The 15470-nt window shown below is 42.3% G+C and overlaps 1 protein-coding gene across 3 annotated transcripts in view; it reads right to left on the bottom strand.

The window, feature by feature from the left end:
* elna (elastin a) overlaps positions 1-15470 on the bottom strand; it is a 43770-nt gene that overhangs the window by 15638 nt on the left and 12662 nt on the right. For all 3 annotated transcript variants that reach the window (XM_019886026.1, XM_019886027.1, XM_019886028.1), the window contains exons 5-15: positions 4005-4058; positions 3803-3874; positions 2864-2893; positions 2024-2059; positions 1861-1935; positions 1300-1347; positions 1151-1213; positions 816-848; positions 670-735; positions 304-345; positions 126-212 (exon numbers count right to left, since the gene is read on the bottom strand). In XM_019886026.1, the coding sequence (XP_019741585.1) occupies positions 126-212; positions 304-345; positions 670-735; positions 816-848; positions 1151-1213; positions 1300-1347; positions 1861-1935; positions 2024-2059; positions 2864-2893; positions 3803-3874; positions 4005-4058 (606 nt within the window). The remainder of the gene's footprint in view (positions 1-125; positions 213-303; positions 346-669; positions 736-815; positions 849-1150; positions 1214-1299; positions 1348-1860; positions 1936-2023; positions 2060-2863; positions 2894-3802; positions 3875-4004; positions 4059-15470) is intronic.

The raw sequence follows: 15470 nt of genomic DNA, 5'->3' as shown, positions 1-15470 counted from the left end.
CACACACACACACACACACACACACACACACACACACACACACACACAAAAGCTAAGTATGAGGCATGATTTTTTTTTTCTGCTTTAGTGCGCAAGGTTAGCAAACGAGTCTTGGGAATACCAACCAGTTCCAATTGGAAATCCAGGCTTTGACCCAGGGCCACCTTTACCTCCTGGAAGACCAGCTCCTTGATTACCAAACCCCCCGTAGCCTGAAACATTATAACATGACATATCATTGACAACTGGCTGATGTCATTATTATGGCAAATCTTTGTACCAATAAAATATGAGCATTTGTACCAAAGGGAAGTTTTCCGCCTCCGGGCTTTGCTCCGAAGCCACCTGAGGACAAATGTATAATCATTGACGAGAGATACAGGATACATTGGATACTGGAACATTGGAGGAAGAATAACAAGTGTACAACAAATCATCTCATTCTTATTGGTTGCAATTGTTTGCCTCAAGCGTTACAGGAGATATTTCCTGGACAAGAAGAGGGTGGAGAGATGCCAGTACATAACATTGTAACAGGCAGTAACTTAAATACTATTGATCAATCAAAGCAACGCAGCTGTCTATATAAAAGTGTAGTCCATTATGAAACAAACCTCATACAGTACTGCATCAATAGGAAGGAGTGACCCCTAAAAATTATATTCACACCTTGAGTTTTGGGTGATTTCAGAGGGTATCCACGGAACACTCCGGGCTGCATCTGCCCTCCGTAGCCTGAATAAAGTATACATTTGAAATGTATTTGAAAGATATAGACGTACTGTCCATGAATGTGAAATGCATAAATAACTGACCTGCTCCCAGCACACCCTGTCCGCCTGCTCCAACTATAGAAGAAACATCAAATCATCCAGTCAGATGTATTGATTGTGGAAAATAATTGATTTTAAATGAAAGTACTACTTTCGCAATTCTGCCAAGCAGCCAAAAGGCCACATTAATGTGTGACAGGATAAGACCAAGAAAAGAATCAGCAATTCTGTTGATGTGCCTGCTCGGGAAACATACAACTGTACTGTATAGTCCTGTAGTTGATAAACAAGTGTAGCTATCATGATTTCTGTCCACCCTAGGAGAGAGGTCCATATTCTTCCTGTTGTGCAGTCTTGAAGAACAAGAAAATACTCACATGATTTTTGACTGAGGCCATTGCCAGTGGCAACTCCTGGAAGAATTCCGCGGTTACCAAATCCTGAAGGTACCAATCAGAAAGCAGTTGCATTAGATTGCAGGACAGTGCCTTTATCTGCCAATAATTAATCAATGAAAGTGACATACCATTCGCTGGTACCAATCCACCTTGATAAAGCCCAGGTACACCCACACCTGCCAGAACCAATGGTACAATGTTAACGCATCTGAAAACACCGCACAAATCTGTCTGATTGAATAGGTGATCAAATTCCTCAATATTCGGAATTATTGAAGACTGTCTACTTTTATTCTTTCTTTGAGGGGAAATCCAAAGAAATCAAGGGTCAAACAACCGCATGGAATAGTCTTCAGTTTTGATTGTCCACTGTTACGTGCACTGGTGTGAACAGAAGGCCGACAGTGAATCACCATTTTGACAAACTACAACACTTACAAGAGAAGACCAATTGGCCGTGATTTTATGTGCATGCATGCCAAAAAACTGGTGTGTTGAATTTACTCCATTTTATTTTGTCAAGTGGTTGCACACAATCGAGTCATCTGGATTCAGATCCATTTTTGAAGTAAATGTATAGTCTACTTCAAAAATGCATCCGGTTCCATGTGATAGACTACCGAGAAATAATATCCGGTCTGCCCATGAGCATGACGAGTAGATTATGATTTGATTATACTGTACAATACCTGGTACTTTGGAAGCTGTTTTTCCTGATCCAGCACCACCCCCTCCTGGCAAGCCTGTCTGGGGGATAACAGGGCCTGGAAATAAGGACACAATGTCACAGGAGGTGAGGAAGAAAACACTCATGGAACCAAAGGCAACAATATCTAAAGTTGTGTGTCTTGCCTCCAGCAGGAAGAGTTCCAGTTCCCGTTCCTGCTCCTGCAGTATCATAAAATGTAGTCAAGTCAGTCGTGTCGTTTATTACAAAAACTGCATTTCTATCTGCCAAATGTCAAGTCAAACAACTTCATGATCAAAAGTGACATGGCTGACTTTTAATATAATTACGGGAGGCAGCAACTACAGATGTCATTAGCTGTGCTCATCAAATGCCTCATTTCATTGGCGAACCGCTCATGTAAGAAATGAGCTGTCAGCCTCACAAGTAGGGGAGTTTGGCCGCAGCAAAGACACAAGCGTTTATTTGTTCAACTCCTATTTTCATTTTTAAATTCTGAAATTCCACATACTTTGCCTGAATAGACATTGCGCACTACCTGCAGGTATGTGGCCTCTGGAGATTTGTTGAAGAAAGTTTTGGCAAAAGAATACTATTTTATCTTTGCTCTTTCAGGGGAATGAGATGTTATTCTGAGTATTGCGGAAAAAAAAAAAGCCCAGACTTATTCGAGGGAAGGGTTTTTTTTTTTCTTCCTGCCAACCAATATTTAGGAGTAAGCTGTTTGCCAAAGCCCTCGTCATGAGTGGACCCAGGAGTCTATGCCTCATCAAGCTGCCTAATTTAAAGTAAATCATACGGACATAAACAGCACAGACAGTGAGGTCACTGTAGGCTCTGCGGGAGTATGTTTCTGTCCAAAACATTATTTTTCATGCTGATTTACTATTAATGTGATACATTTATTTTGGCTTTCTGTTGTTAATAGATAAGAATGCAGACCATTAAAATAATTGTGTCAGTGTGTGCATAGTAATTCATCAGTGTACCAGCTGACATTTTACCTCCAAATGGGAGCAGATGGCCGCCGGCACCTGTGATGGGAGAAATATCTGTTAAAATGTAACAAACAATATATGCTGCATCTTTTTTATCCTCATCAGAAATTTGGGTTGAATGAAGAACAATCTCCAAAATAAACAAAGCTACATTGTTGACATCCCAAATAAGTAGGCAAGCGCTCATTCAAAGTACTACTTCAAAACCACGTGAACACATGATTACTAGTCAGCAAAGTTAAGGTACTAGTCTATTGTTTTTACAGACTTTCATTTGGAACGACAGCAAGACCTCATATTCCGTTGGTTCCTTACTACATTTACTTATATTTGATCATTTTGGCAAACATTTGGGATTCAGCTCGATCACTTTTACGGGAGTTAAGGTAGTGATTCTGGCAGCTCTGAGATTGAGATGAGAGGAAAAATACAGCCCAATCGTGTGCGCTGTAACTTCTCCCACGAGGCTGAGCTAATCAATTACTTAACCAGAGCAGCTTTGCAACTGGAGCAATTAGGTGTGTGCTGAGGCATGCAAATGGTGAGGAGAGAAGTCCGAGAATGACGATGCAAGTTAAACAGATAATGTAGTGCTTTCGATCAAGAAAAAGTGTGAACCTACCTATTATTCACTGTTTTATTATTTAGATTAGCGATAGTTTAGATTTTCTGGCACTTTGGGATAGTTTGTTAAAAAACACATTTAAATCGATAAAATTATGGTAGGATACCATAGAATTGTACTTATAGTATTTTAAAACACATTAATTTTACATAAACTATTGTTGGAATACTATAGAATTGCATCTTCAGTCAAATTAGCAGACAGTATCAGCCAGTTATGCTGCAATACATGCTCATACTGTCTGCCAGTTCCGCACTAAGATTCTAAAATGTTGTGACCTGCTCTCCTTTTTATTGAGGACCTCAATTTTAGGCCTGTACCTCTTTTACCAGCCTTCTGTCCAGCTCCTGGGAAGATTCCACCAGGGACTCCACCATATCCTCCATAACCACCTTGTGAGAAGAAAAAATATTCGCTGGTTAAATTTTGTCTGAAACCGAACAACAGCTATAAACGGTTGGTTTCACATTGGCGCTTGTTACTGAGAAAATAGACAACTTCCGAAGACACTGTCGGACTCACCGCCGCCGAGGTCTCCGGTTCCATAACTGCCACCGGCTCCTAGATTGCCGTAACCTAAAAAGAGATATATCTGAGTTTGAAAAAAAAGCAGCAGATAAACAACCACAACATAACAGAACATGAGCATAACAATTTTATCTTAAAGTCTAATAATATCCTCATGACGCTGTCTTATTGCTTCCCCATTTAGAAGACTCTAGGACTACTTTTGCGGAAACCAGCTAGGACACCTCTCGCATTGCTCTTCATATCTTAAACTAAGTAATCGGAGGCACACACAGGCAAGTTTGTTCATTTTTATCACAAACATGCATCAATCAACGTAGCTTCCAATTATTTGAACTCGAGCCTATCGTCGAATCCAGGAGAGAACATTTGTTGTTGTTGCTCAACAGACATAGAACACGCTGAAAGCAGATGAAGACCTTATGTGGGATTCTAAACACTTTCTAGCATCGAGACACTTAAAACTCATTCAGTACCAGCCAATTCTGGACCAAGTCTGAAAAGACGTTTAAAAACGTCTTTGGGAGTGAATGAGTTAAACTTTTTACTGAACTTGTTGCATAAAGAGTCCAATAACAGCTTTGGCCTGTTCTTATTGGGAAGAATAAGTCAAATATGTGGATACATGGAAACAACTAGTCACTATCATTTGTAGAGTACAGTTTTGGAAGAATACCATAACCATGCAGCTATTATATTTAAACAAGCTGAGCTGAGACCAGCATGCTGGAACTATGAATGTTTTTGGAACAAGCCACAACACTGTCACACACACTAACACTTGAAAAGGGTGAGACTCGGGTATGAGGCCAAGCGAACAAGGGAAGCGAGTCGAATAAGGCAGCGAGACAGACAGGATGAGACCTTGGAAAGCACCCAGTCATGCTCAGAGTGAAGGTAATAACATCGATAAGTGATGATGACGAGGAATGTGTGAGGAAAGCAGCAGTGCTCGATGAACGCTGCCAAAGGCTTGACAAACACACAAGGCATGCAACGCGAGCCTCTGCGCTGAGCTAAGAGTTCCTCAGTAATCTCCTTCTTAGACATGAAGTGTACATGCAGGCACACCTCAAAGTTAGCTTCACATCCAACTTTGACTCGTCAGACTTTTAGAAGCTGAAAAAAGGACAATTTAGTCGAATAACTTTGACAGTGACGACGTGCGACCTGAGGTTCAGTTGTAACTTTGCATCATGGGTTGCAGAATAGTACACCACCAAAGGGCGGTGTTTTGATTTTCCTTTCAAATATGTATGTTTGACTGCACTTAATACAGTGCCCTGATTTACATTTTCTCCACTGTCCGATGGGACATGGGCAGGGGGCACAAATAATATTGCAAAAAGTACTCTTGACAACAGTTAGCTGTGTATCTGGACTCATGAAAATGATAAAATTAGATACTTAAGAGTCGGAAAAAACAAAACTCCCGCATTACACTCATTCACCGCCCTCACGTCATAATATAAATGCAATATTACTGCCAGCAATGTGTATTGTGGATGATTTCAAGTTGTTGAGCGTTAAGGTTTGGTGCCTCCAGTACCGCATCATACAAAGACTTTAGTAGCCATTCCATTTGTACAACGTTCCACAAACCAAGGTCGTAGTAATGGCGAGAGTGTTTAGCAGATTCATTCGAAAATGGCTGAGGCTCCCCCAAATCTTCAGTTCTGTCCAACTCTGTCGCAAGTCTTCAAAGCTCCATTTAACCATTTTCCTTTGTTGGAAACAAATTCAAGGCCAGCAAGGCAAAGGCCACATGCACGCTGCTACCATCTAAGGATGAGACAGTACAGCACACCAGTAATGCCGTCAAGTGTGGCAGAAAATAGAAAAACACAGAGCAGTGAGGAAAGCGGAAGCTAATTGGCAGTCCCAGGAAAGTGTCGGCACCATCTGCCAAGGGCACCAAGGCCTTGAAAATTATCCTTAACAAGAGTTGGCCCAAGGCCAATGCCAGAGGAAGAAGATCAACTTGGGATGCAAACGGTCTGGGGGACAACAGATGAGAACCATTGTACAAAGTATTAAAGCGGAGTGTCTAGCGCCCAATGCCCGCCGGATGCTGTGGGATGAGGCACTCGAGGGGTTGCAGTTTTGTGGAAGGAGCTCTGGAGTACTGACCAACTTCACCTACTCGAAAATATTTGAAATTTTGGTAAAAGGAAAAGGGTTTCTCCTGCAGCCACTGTGGAGCTAGTCTCTGCTCCCTGAACCACATGTTAGCTGCATGTCAAAGTCCTCATAGTGTCTGCAGAGCCAATGCTAACAAACATCGGGAATCATCACCTAGATTCAGAATCTTCCAAATAGGGGCCAACACACATCTGACTGAGAGGTGTGCATGGCCTTCAAAAAAATCTGGTCTTTCCGCAGGAGGTCACGGCAACTGCGTTCCTGCAGGACATGATCCTTTTCTCAAGGAGTTAAAAATCATTGTCACCATTGAATTTACTGTATACTGAGAGGACAGACAAGCAATCACCCACCAGTTCAATCAGGTGAAAAACCAGGATCTGATTGATGAGTCTGGCATCAAAGAATTGCAAGCAGCCTAGCTTGGAATAGAGGTTGGCTGTTGAGGCATCCCGGCAACATCGATGCACGATTTCTTGCAAGAGACCAGGATGGATTCAAAACATCTAAGAAAGACCACTGAGGAGATAGCACCAGCACCTGAGACCAGCTCCAGGTGAGTGTCACTGTCACTGTCAATTAGGCTTTTACAGCGTTCCATCACCAAATAGATGAACATTTACATTCTGCCGCGAAGTAAATATTAGATTATAGTGTACTGAATTACCATTACAATCTTGTTTTGTCCATGGTGGCCTGAAACAAGGCTGCCGTAGCTTTACAACTGAGTTATGGCAAAGAGGGATAAAACAGGGGTGTTGTTTTTCATGTCGCAGAAAGCAAATCATTATGCGGAGCACTTGTTTTCACATGTGCAAGCGTTAGCCTGTCTCCAGCGATGGCGCTCAGGGTCAGCCCGCACCTGCATCGGAGACTTCCCTCTGGTTTGAGATGAGATGCAGACACAAAGAAGTGAGTCCAAGTTGATGTGACTGACCATGAGTCCAGACTGTCAGCATGAACCAGTTTCAGACAATGTTCTGACTTTACTTGACAGTGAGAAAATACAGTAAGCCAAAATGAAACACTACATGTCCCCTCAGAAACTGCATGTGAATGCTAAGGAATGACCAGATTACATCAATAATATCCTCTCTCTCAGCTGCGAGCATCATGGGGGATGCTACATTTGTTAACCTGGATGCAATTCATCTTAAGGGTCACAGAGGACACTGCTGTCATGTGGAAAAAAAAAAGGTGTTTGAATGCCTAACATGTATGAAATGCTTTATAGTGTATTTGTTGTATGAAAGCATTTGGATTTGAACAAGAGCTCTCTGTTCAGTCATATTTACATGTTGGCAGCCATATTTTCGTTGGACACATATTATGGCAGGACTTCAACTCAGACAAATAAATAGGGCCCTCATAACTTACAGATTATACTGTACGTCACTTTGGATTGTTGTCAATGAACACCCATCAGAAATGACACACAATAGCCCTGATATCAAATCAAATCGGCGATTTCCTGTGGTGCTTTTCCCGGGATGTATTTACTTTCTGACAAGTTGAAGGATTTCTGCATAACTGCTGTAAATTGTAGATACATTTCGATGTGCTCTTGCAAATCAGGAATCCCATGTGACTACCTCTGTAACGCCGCTGTATTTGAGAAAAAATGACAGAACATCTCAACATAAGTTCCGATCCAAGATGGAAGGGCTGGACATTCAATACTACACCAGGGAGTGAACAGGGAGACAGAGAAATGCGAAGTGAAAACATGCATCGTGTTTTGGCTGCTTATTTATGCAAAAACTACATTTTGGACACAAACAACAAACCAGTGGAGACAAATGGCTTCCAGTGCTAGAATCAATTTCTAATCCAATCTCTTTACGGGTTATATGTAAAGTAGATCATTAATAATACACTTTTGATTAAGATTATGATAATACTGGTGTCCAGAGGGGAAGATTTCCGGGTTTTTCCAGAGCCTACAAGGTAGACACACGTTACCGAGTCACAAAAGTCGAAAAGTGCCTTTACGAGTACCATGGCTGGGATAAGCCATTGTTCCACCTTAAAAGTTACAATGAAGTATTTGAGATGAAGACATGTAAGACGAAAATGTAAATCTTTGTCAGGGATATGAGACTAACACTGGCCAGACAATGTGGCTGAGAGTCTCAGTCACTGGTCATGTTCTCAGCCCAAGTGATGGATATGAGCCAGTGTGAACAGAAATATCTGGCTTCAATCTCACCCCTCAAACACCTCGCTCATTCTCCATTGGGGCTTGGTCAGACAATCTCGTTTGAGAACCGAGGGATACAAAAGTCATTAATCAAAAGACTGTCTTCGCTTCTCACTTTCCCCCCCTTCACTTGTTCTTTGCTTTTCTCCATTCTTTTTCATGCCCCCTCCCCTCCACCACTTCCGACAAGCTTACGCAGCGCAGACACAAGGCGTTAATTAATAGGAGGGAGCCAAACATGAGTGACGGATGAATTCATTCACTGCTTCTCATCTCTTCCGTTCACCACTTCTTGCTTCCCTACTTTGGGCTTTCATTCAAAACCACTGAAGGTAGCGGAGCGGAGGACAGATCCCTGAAGTGTCTCCTAGATATTTTAGCTACATTTTCTTTGTTTTTTTTTCCTGTTAGCTTACCGTTAGCTTACACAAATGCAGCTGGAGACCATTTCAACTCATGCCCCTTTCATTCTGTCCGGTGTTAAAGCACAAATGTGAGAAGAATGACATATACTGTATCTTGCTAACCATGACATCATTCACACCAAAAGGTGCACAGAATGCAGAGCCGTGCTTTGGCAATGCAGAGTGCTGCCTTTTCTGAAATGTGATGGAAAATCCTCTCACTAACTTCAGCTTCAAAGAATTGGCCAATTTTCCTTTGATTGACAAGTGGGTTCGATTCTTCGGCTATGGTCCCAAATACATTTTCACTTTATAAACTAAGCCCCTCATTATGTCCTTTGTAGTCATCCCACACGATTTTTATCAGTATCAAATTATCACGCTGTGCAACTTCCAAGTTGGTGGATCGATCGCATTTTTGTGAGGTGATGCAGGGTGAGTTGGATAAAAGCAGTCTGATGTGAGGTGCTGTAGTAATTCCACATTGCGTGAGACACAAGCGGACACACTGATGCTTTCCTTGCGTTCCCTCTCCTCCCTTCTCCTGTGAACTCCAATTGTCCTTGTCAATTCCATGTTCCCTGTGCTGTCACTTATCTGCATCCAAGTGTGAGATGCAAAGTTGCGTACATGTTGAATTCATTATATGTTCACACTCTACTGCACATAACTTCTCTCCTTAACTCACTAGTGTGAGCTTGCTGACTTGGGCAGAATGCCTCCTATTGTTTTTCATTAAAATTTTCCGTCGAGTCATGACACTAGCAGTGACGGTTTCCAAAAGTGCTCAGTCAAACGATTTGTTGCCCTGAGTGAGTTCCTCCTGAGAGAAATGGTTCTGATGCTGCAAAGTTCTCCTTAAAGTTCTCTGGTAGTGAATAAATGTAATTGAACTCCTCTTCCCAAATGCTATTCAATGTATACCTCTTGTGGAGGTGTGAGTGTTAGATTTTGGTTTCCTGAACATTTTTTCAGCTCTTCTTCTGTCAATTCACATACATGCATGTACAACAAAGAAAAATCACAAATCAAAAGAGCATCTCACTCATACAGGGATTTAGCACTACCTTCCAATGGCTTCATATGAACAGTAAGTGTGAAAGTTTCAAGTTGCACGCCGTGCTACTGCGCCGTTGTGTGACCTCGCCTGAGTAATAAGTCTGCAAACAGCTTTATGTAAAACTATTCCTGCTCTGCTTTAATTACCTCCGCTAAATGGTTTATTCTGTGGAGTTGTTTGTTAGTCCTTCTGTCTGCAGACCTTCCAAAGGTAACGGTTCTCTTCCAAAGGTAACTGTTGGCCCGCATGCCAAAACATTCAAGCTGGGGGAATAATATGACTAATACACTTGAGGTCATTGCTAAGTGCTGCTACTTCTCACATACACTGGGAAAGACTCACTTCCCACAACAAACATCCGCACTTTGACTGAGCCACATACACTGCGCATACACACGTGAATTGAGCAATAACTCATTCAGGAATAATGTGTATGATTCATTCAAAGCATGTTTGGCAAGGCATGATAAAAGAGCCCTAGTAGGTCTGCTTTTTGCAGATAATGTGGTACTGTCGGCTTCATCAAGCTGCGATCTCCAACTCTCACTGGAGCCAAGTGTGAAGCGATTGGGATGAATATCAGCAACTCCAAATCTGAGACCATGTTCCTCAGGTGGAAAGGAGTGGAGTGCCATCCCCGGGTCAAGGATGAGATCGTGCTCCAAGTGGAGGAGATCAAGTATGTTGGGTTATTGTTCAAGACGAATAGAGTGGAAGAATGGCAGGCGGATCAGTGCATCATTTGCTGTAATGCCGATTTTGCTTCAGTCTGCCGTGGCGAAGAAGGAGCTGAGCCAGGAAAACGAACCTCTCGATTAACAGGCCTATCTATGTTCCTACCCTCACCTATGGTCACGAGCTGTGGGTTGAAGTCCATTTTGGAATAAATTGAGACCATTGAGATCATCGTTATCAGTATTCATACTTTGAGTGACATTTTTGTTTGGTGGTGTGCCATGAGATTTTTCAAATATAAAATGAGTGTCCGGGGTCCATAAAGGTTGGGAACCACTGGTCTACAGAACAGGAACTTTTCCACTCAGCAGTGTTGTCGTTCCAGCTGTGGTGACAGTTGTTGTTCCTGTTTGGATTTGAAACTGTACTAATTTGTAAACCTCGCATTACACCATTATCCGTAGAGTCAGTGATGTCATTGTTTACACTTCAAGTCATATGAAGCCGACAGCGGCAGACCGAAGCCTTTCAACCACACCAGAGAGTTCGGCCCTTTCCTGGTTTTTGTTAGAATTGAGAGGATCTGCTACTCTTTATCCACTTTGAAGGAATGTCCCAGCTGCTCTGCCAACTCTCAGCCCCTGAACTTGTCTGAGCAGTATCGACAATTCGGTGCTCATCAACCATTTGAGCTTGGCACACAACCGTGCAGCATGTTCAACAAAGGCAGTCAGACAAGGCAGAAACACGTTGCAAGCATTAGATTATGGAACATGTGAGGAGAAAAGATCACAGATCTGAGCAGCCAGCCCAGAAAAGATTAATTGTTCAAACTATGAATCGGGTTAGAACTCATGTCAAAATGCGAAGCCCGGAGGCATGGTATGTACACTTGGGCCAAGTGTGTTTCCTCTCCCAGATGGTCCACATGTGCATCTGACTGCCATTGCACCGAATACTTTTCTGACGAGTCAAGGTTGAGGAAGTAGACCAATGTTGGACAGGTCAGCTGCGAACATGCACATTGAAACAGTGACGCTGGGCGCAAAGGCTCCAAAGCGTTTTCCAAGTTCTTCCGTCATAGGAATGGTTGCAAACACAGTGCAGCCATCTGTTGCATGTCACCACTCCAATCGTTAGGATGAGAATATAAAGTGAAAGAATTTACAAGAGACACATTATGTTATGGAAGGAGAACAAAAAAAAAAGAACAAGCAAGTGGAACCCTGAAGAATTGTGGCTTCTTGTATGGAAAGACCAGGACACCTTGATAGGAAGCTAAAAGATCCTAAACCTGTCAGCCTGTTTAATTGTGGAACTTCACACAATCTGAGGAATCTATGGAGACATCTGATTGGCCATTGTGGGCAATGGGAGTTTTAGGTCAGCTGTCGCAGCAGAGACTCACTCCACCTGTAATCTCTGTAGCTCTTCCAATTGAGAGAAAGGCGGACAGCAACTTGGACTGTTCACCAGCCAACTGTTGGGCATTTATGAATGGGGCACTACGTTCGAAAAATCCGATACAAACTGCACGGAAATAGATGGTGCGTACCATATGCTACAGACGACCTCTTGCAGAATGTCGTTTTTTTTTTTCATAAGCAGGTTATTGTCCAACTAAACAAAATCTGAGAGAAGGTCATTATAGCCATTTTATCCACCCAGAACCTCCTGTGAGCAAAGGGATCGGGCTGCGAAAGGTGAGCGCAATTTAGAAACAAATGACGACCATGGTCCTCGTCATGGCCATATAATTGTGTGCACGTGTGAGTACGTGAGAGAATGGACATATTGATTTATATCATAGTGGTCGAAAGGTTTTTTTTTTCCAACCTGTGCATGTACGTTGGACAACATTCAACTGTACTTGGCCTCGTTTGGCTCACTTCTGCTTCGCAGAAGAATAAAATAATAGCCCAGAGGTTCAAACATGTATTTTAAATTTCTCAATTTGAAAAATTACTTTGGTGCAAATTACAAATTAGAGTAATAGGATTCATGTTTTAGCTGTTGCACTAACATGGCCAACAAAGCCCATGCAACTACGGTATTTTATGTGTTGTTACGGACAATGGAAATTTCCACTAAACTGTGAACCTCGGCCAGAATCGGATGAATTTGTGTATGTTTTTGTTGACGGTAAATATTTGTGTTAATGTGCATTTTGCCTTTGTCGTTCACAACACTCATTCAAAAATCAAAAGGTCCAATAGTTTTGACTGAGGGGGGGTTCAGCTGGTTGTGGGATTTAATTTTCAGTTTAAGAAACAACAGAGTGAGAGAGAGAGAGAGAGAGAGAGAGAGAGAGAGAGAGAGAGAAAACTCCATCTGTGTCTAAACAACCCAGGGACAATACTGCCAGATGGACAAGGACAGCGGTTCATACTCCAGACTTACTGGAAAACAAAAGCTGGAAGATTCGCTTGACTTTGCCAAGGGATGGCTCATCAACTCACACAGAGAATATGTCAGGCTGAGACCCAGGCATGTAGCATGCAAAACTGATTAGAGACAAACAAAAACTAATAAAAGCCACAGCTTAACTTTGATTGCTTTTCAATTACAATACTTCGTGGGAATATTGGCTAAGATTATGGAGATGCGAAGAAAATCTGCTTACATCATTCAAGAAAACCTTTTAGGAAACAATTTTTGCAGTGAGAAAAAAAAGCTGTTGTGTATGTGTGTGTGTGTGTGCTGACTGTGTGCAGATTTTGGAGAGCTAACAAATGGCAAATCTACACAAAGGTTTGGATAGGGACTAGCTTTATGATTTAGCCATTACACACTGTTGCAAACAGTTTTAAATAAAACACTTAACATGTTTAGGTGGTGTCGACTTGGAGCATTTGCCTGCAGGAATTACAGACATGGACAATACATGTTTTTCCAGTTTCAAGTTCTGAACTACGTCGGTACATTTGACACGATTGAATCAAAAAGAAAATTGTAGCCATCGATTGTCTGCAACATTTATCCTCACTATGGTCACATGTAAACTGGAGCCTTTAGCAGCTGTCTTTCAGCAAGAGGCTGAGTACACCTTAAACTCGTCACCGGTCAGTCACAGGGCGCATACAGACAAAAAAAAAAGATTCACAGGCAATGGAAAATGTTGAGTCTTCAATGAACCTAGTACATCCATCCATCCATCCATTTTCCGATCTGCTTTATCCTCACAGGGGTCGTGGGGGGTGCTGGAGCCTATCCCAGCTGTCTTCAGACAGTAGGCGGGGTACACCCTGAACAGGTTGCCAGCCAATCCCAGGGCACGCATAATGAATTGAAAGTGAGTCTGATTATGTCACACAATTTCTGATGCATATTCTTCTCCTTTCTCAATCATCTCTGAGCATGTCTTGTTGAAAGTCCTTCTTTCAGAATAAGGGTCACGAGTCGAGGTCAAAGTTAATCCTATGACCTCGACTCGTGCCTTGTCAGCAAGCTTGAAATGCCACACTTTGGGCAATTACAGCATCAACGAATTAATCCACCTTTGAAGGAACACAGAATAGATGATGGCCTGCAGTTGCTGCTCATCAAAAGAAGATTCTTTCCTGGGTTCAGTACGTTGTCAAAACTGGATACTTCACAATTAACATGATATTTTCAAGGTTTTGCACGAGCTGTGCTAAAATTCACTGTAGTCACGCTACTCACTTCACCAGCTGTTGCCCTGCATAATAGTCCAGGTCAAACAAGGAGCTTGCCAGAGGAATGCGGCGTCACTACTGGGCTTCAACAAAAGAACGATTGGAGGGCTTCTCAGTGTGCACAGGTACAGTATGTCAGTGCATCATCACTGATTGCAAATGTTTCTACGAAGCCGGCAACTCATGACAGAACCAGAAATAACGATCCCCATTTGGATTGCCAGAGTTGAAAAATTGCTGTTGCTTGCCAAACACTAAGAGCAACTACGACGCTACAATGGCAAGCATTTGCAGTGCTGACGGTATCCATCCATGACCCACCCATTTGCTTTGCCGGTAATCCTCATTTGGGTCACACATGAGCTGGAGCCTTTCCCAACTAACTTCGGGGTGGTTGGCAGTCCTTCCCAAGGCACAGAGAGATCAACAAGCATTCACGCCTATGGACAATTTCGAGTGTTCAATGAAGCTGCTGTTTTTGGAATGAAGGAGGAAACCCGAGAAAGCAAAATGCTTCCTAATATGGAACAGCGCTGGGAACAATGTTCCAAAAAAGCTGGAAAGGTAATTTATTTAATTTAGAAAGAGAATTTGCATTTGAATTGTCATGCACATTGTAGTGACAGCGGCATGACCTACATATATGAGAAAAGTCTCGGTCAACACCTTACAATTAATCATTGCCAAAATCAACTTCCACTGAATACAGCATTGGAACTGAACTCATTTACAAAAAGTGGCTGTCCTGCCAATCTCGGTTGAGGGCAGGGGTGTGGTACTCCAGAGGGACCATTCTTTTATCAGGTCGGTACGACATTTGTTTGCTTCCTTATCTGTCCGAACACATATGCTCAGATTGTATCAGTAAGTGCTTGCGGAAATTAAACGATGGCCAAAAGTCGCTAAAGCTACTGGTGAAGTGTAGACAAAAATACAGCAATGGAAAATATTTATTGTACAGTACTGGAGAAAAGGGTCCGACTTGGAGGCTTCCACATATTGTGAGGGTCCGACGGTAAAAAAACACCATCAGTCCACTTGCACCATTGTTCAGCAGGCGTAGATGTTCGCTTAAACTTGACTAATCATCACACACTAATGCAACAGTGATGTAGAGCAGTACAAGCTATCTAAAGGCTCACGTAATCAAGATGTATATAGTGGTCAAGTTAATGTAAAGCGGCAAGACGGTGATAAGGGCAGCTTGGTGACAACTCCTTGAAAGGATGTTTACCTTTGTCTAGTGGCTGGGAAATGAGTGTGAGAACATAAATCAGAGTACACAGCTTTATCCACCCAATAGATGCACTCACTGTAAATGGT

The sequence above is a fragment of the Hippocampus comes genome, unplaced genomic scaffold, assembly GCF_001891065.2.
Source record: "Hippocampus comes isolate QL1 unplaced genomic scaffold, H_comes_QL1_v1.1 scaffold29, whole genome shotgun sequence".
In the NCBI taxonomy this organism is placed as follows: Eukaryota; Metazoa; Chordata; class Actinopteri; order Syngnathiformes; family Syngnathidae; genus Hippocampus; species Hippocampus comes.
This window is presented reverse-complemented; position numbering and strand designations above follow the sequence as displayed.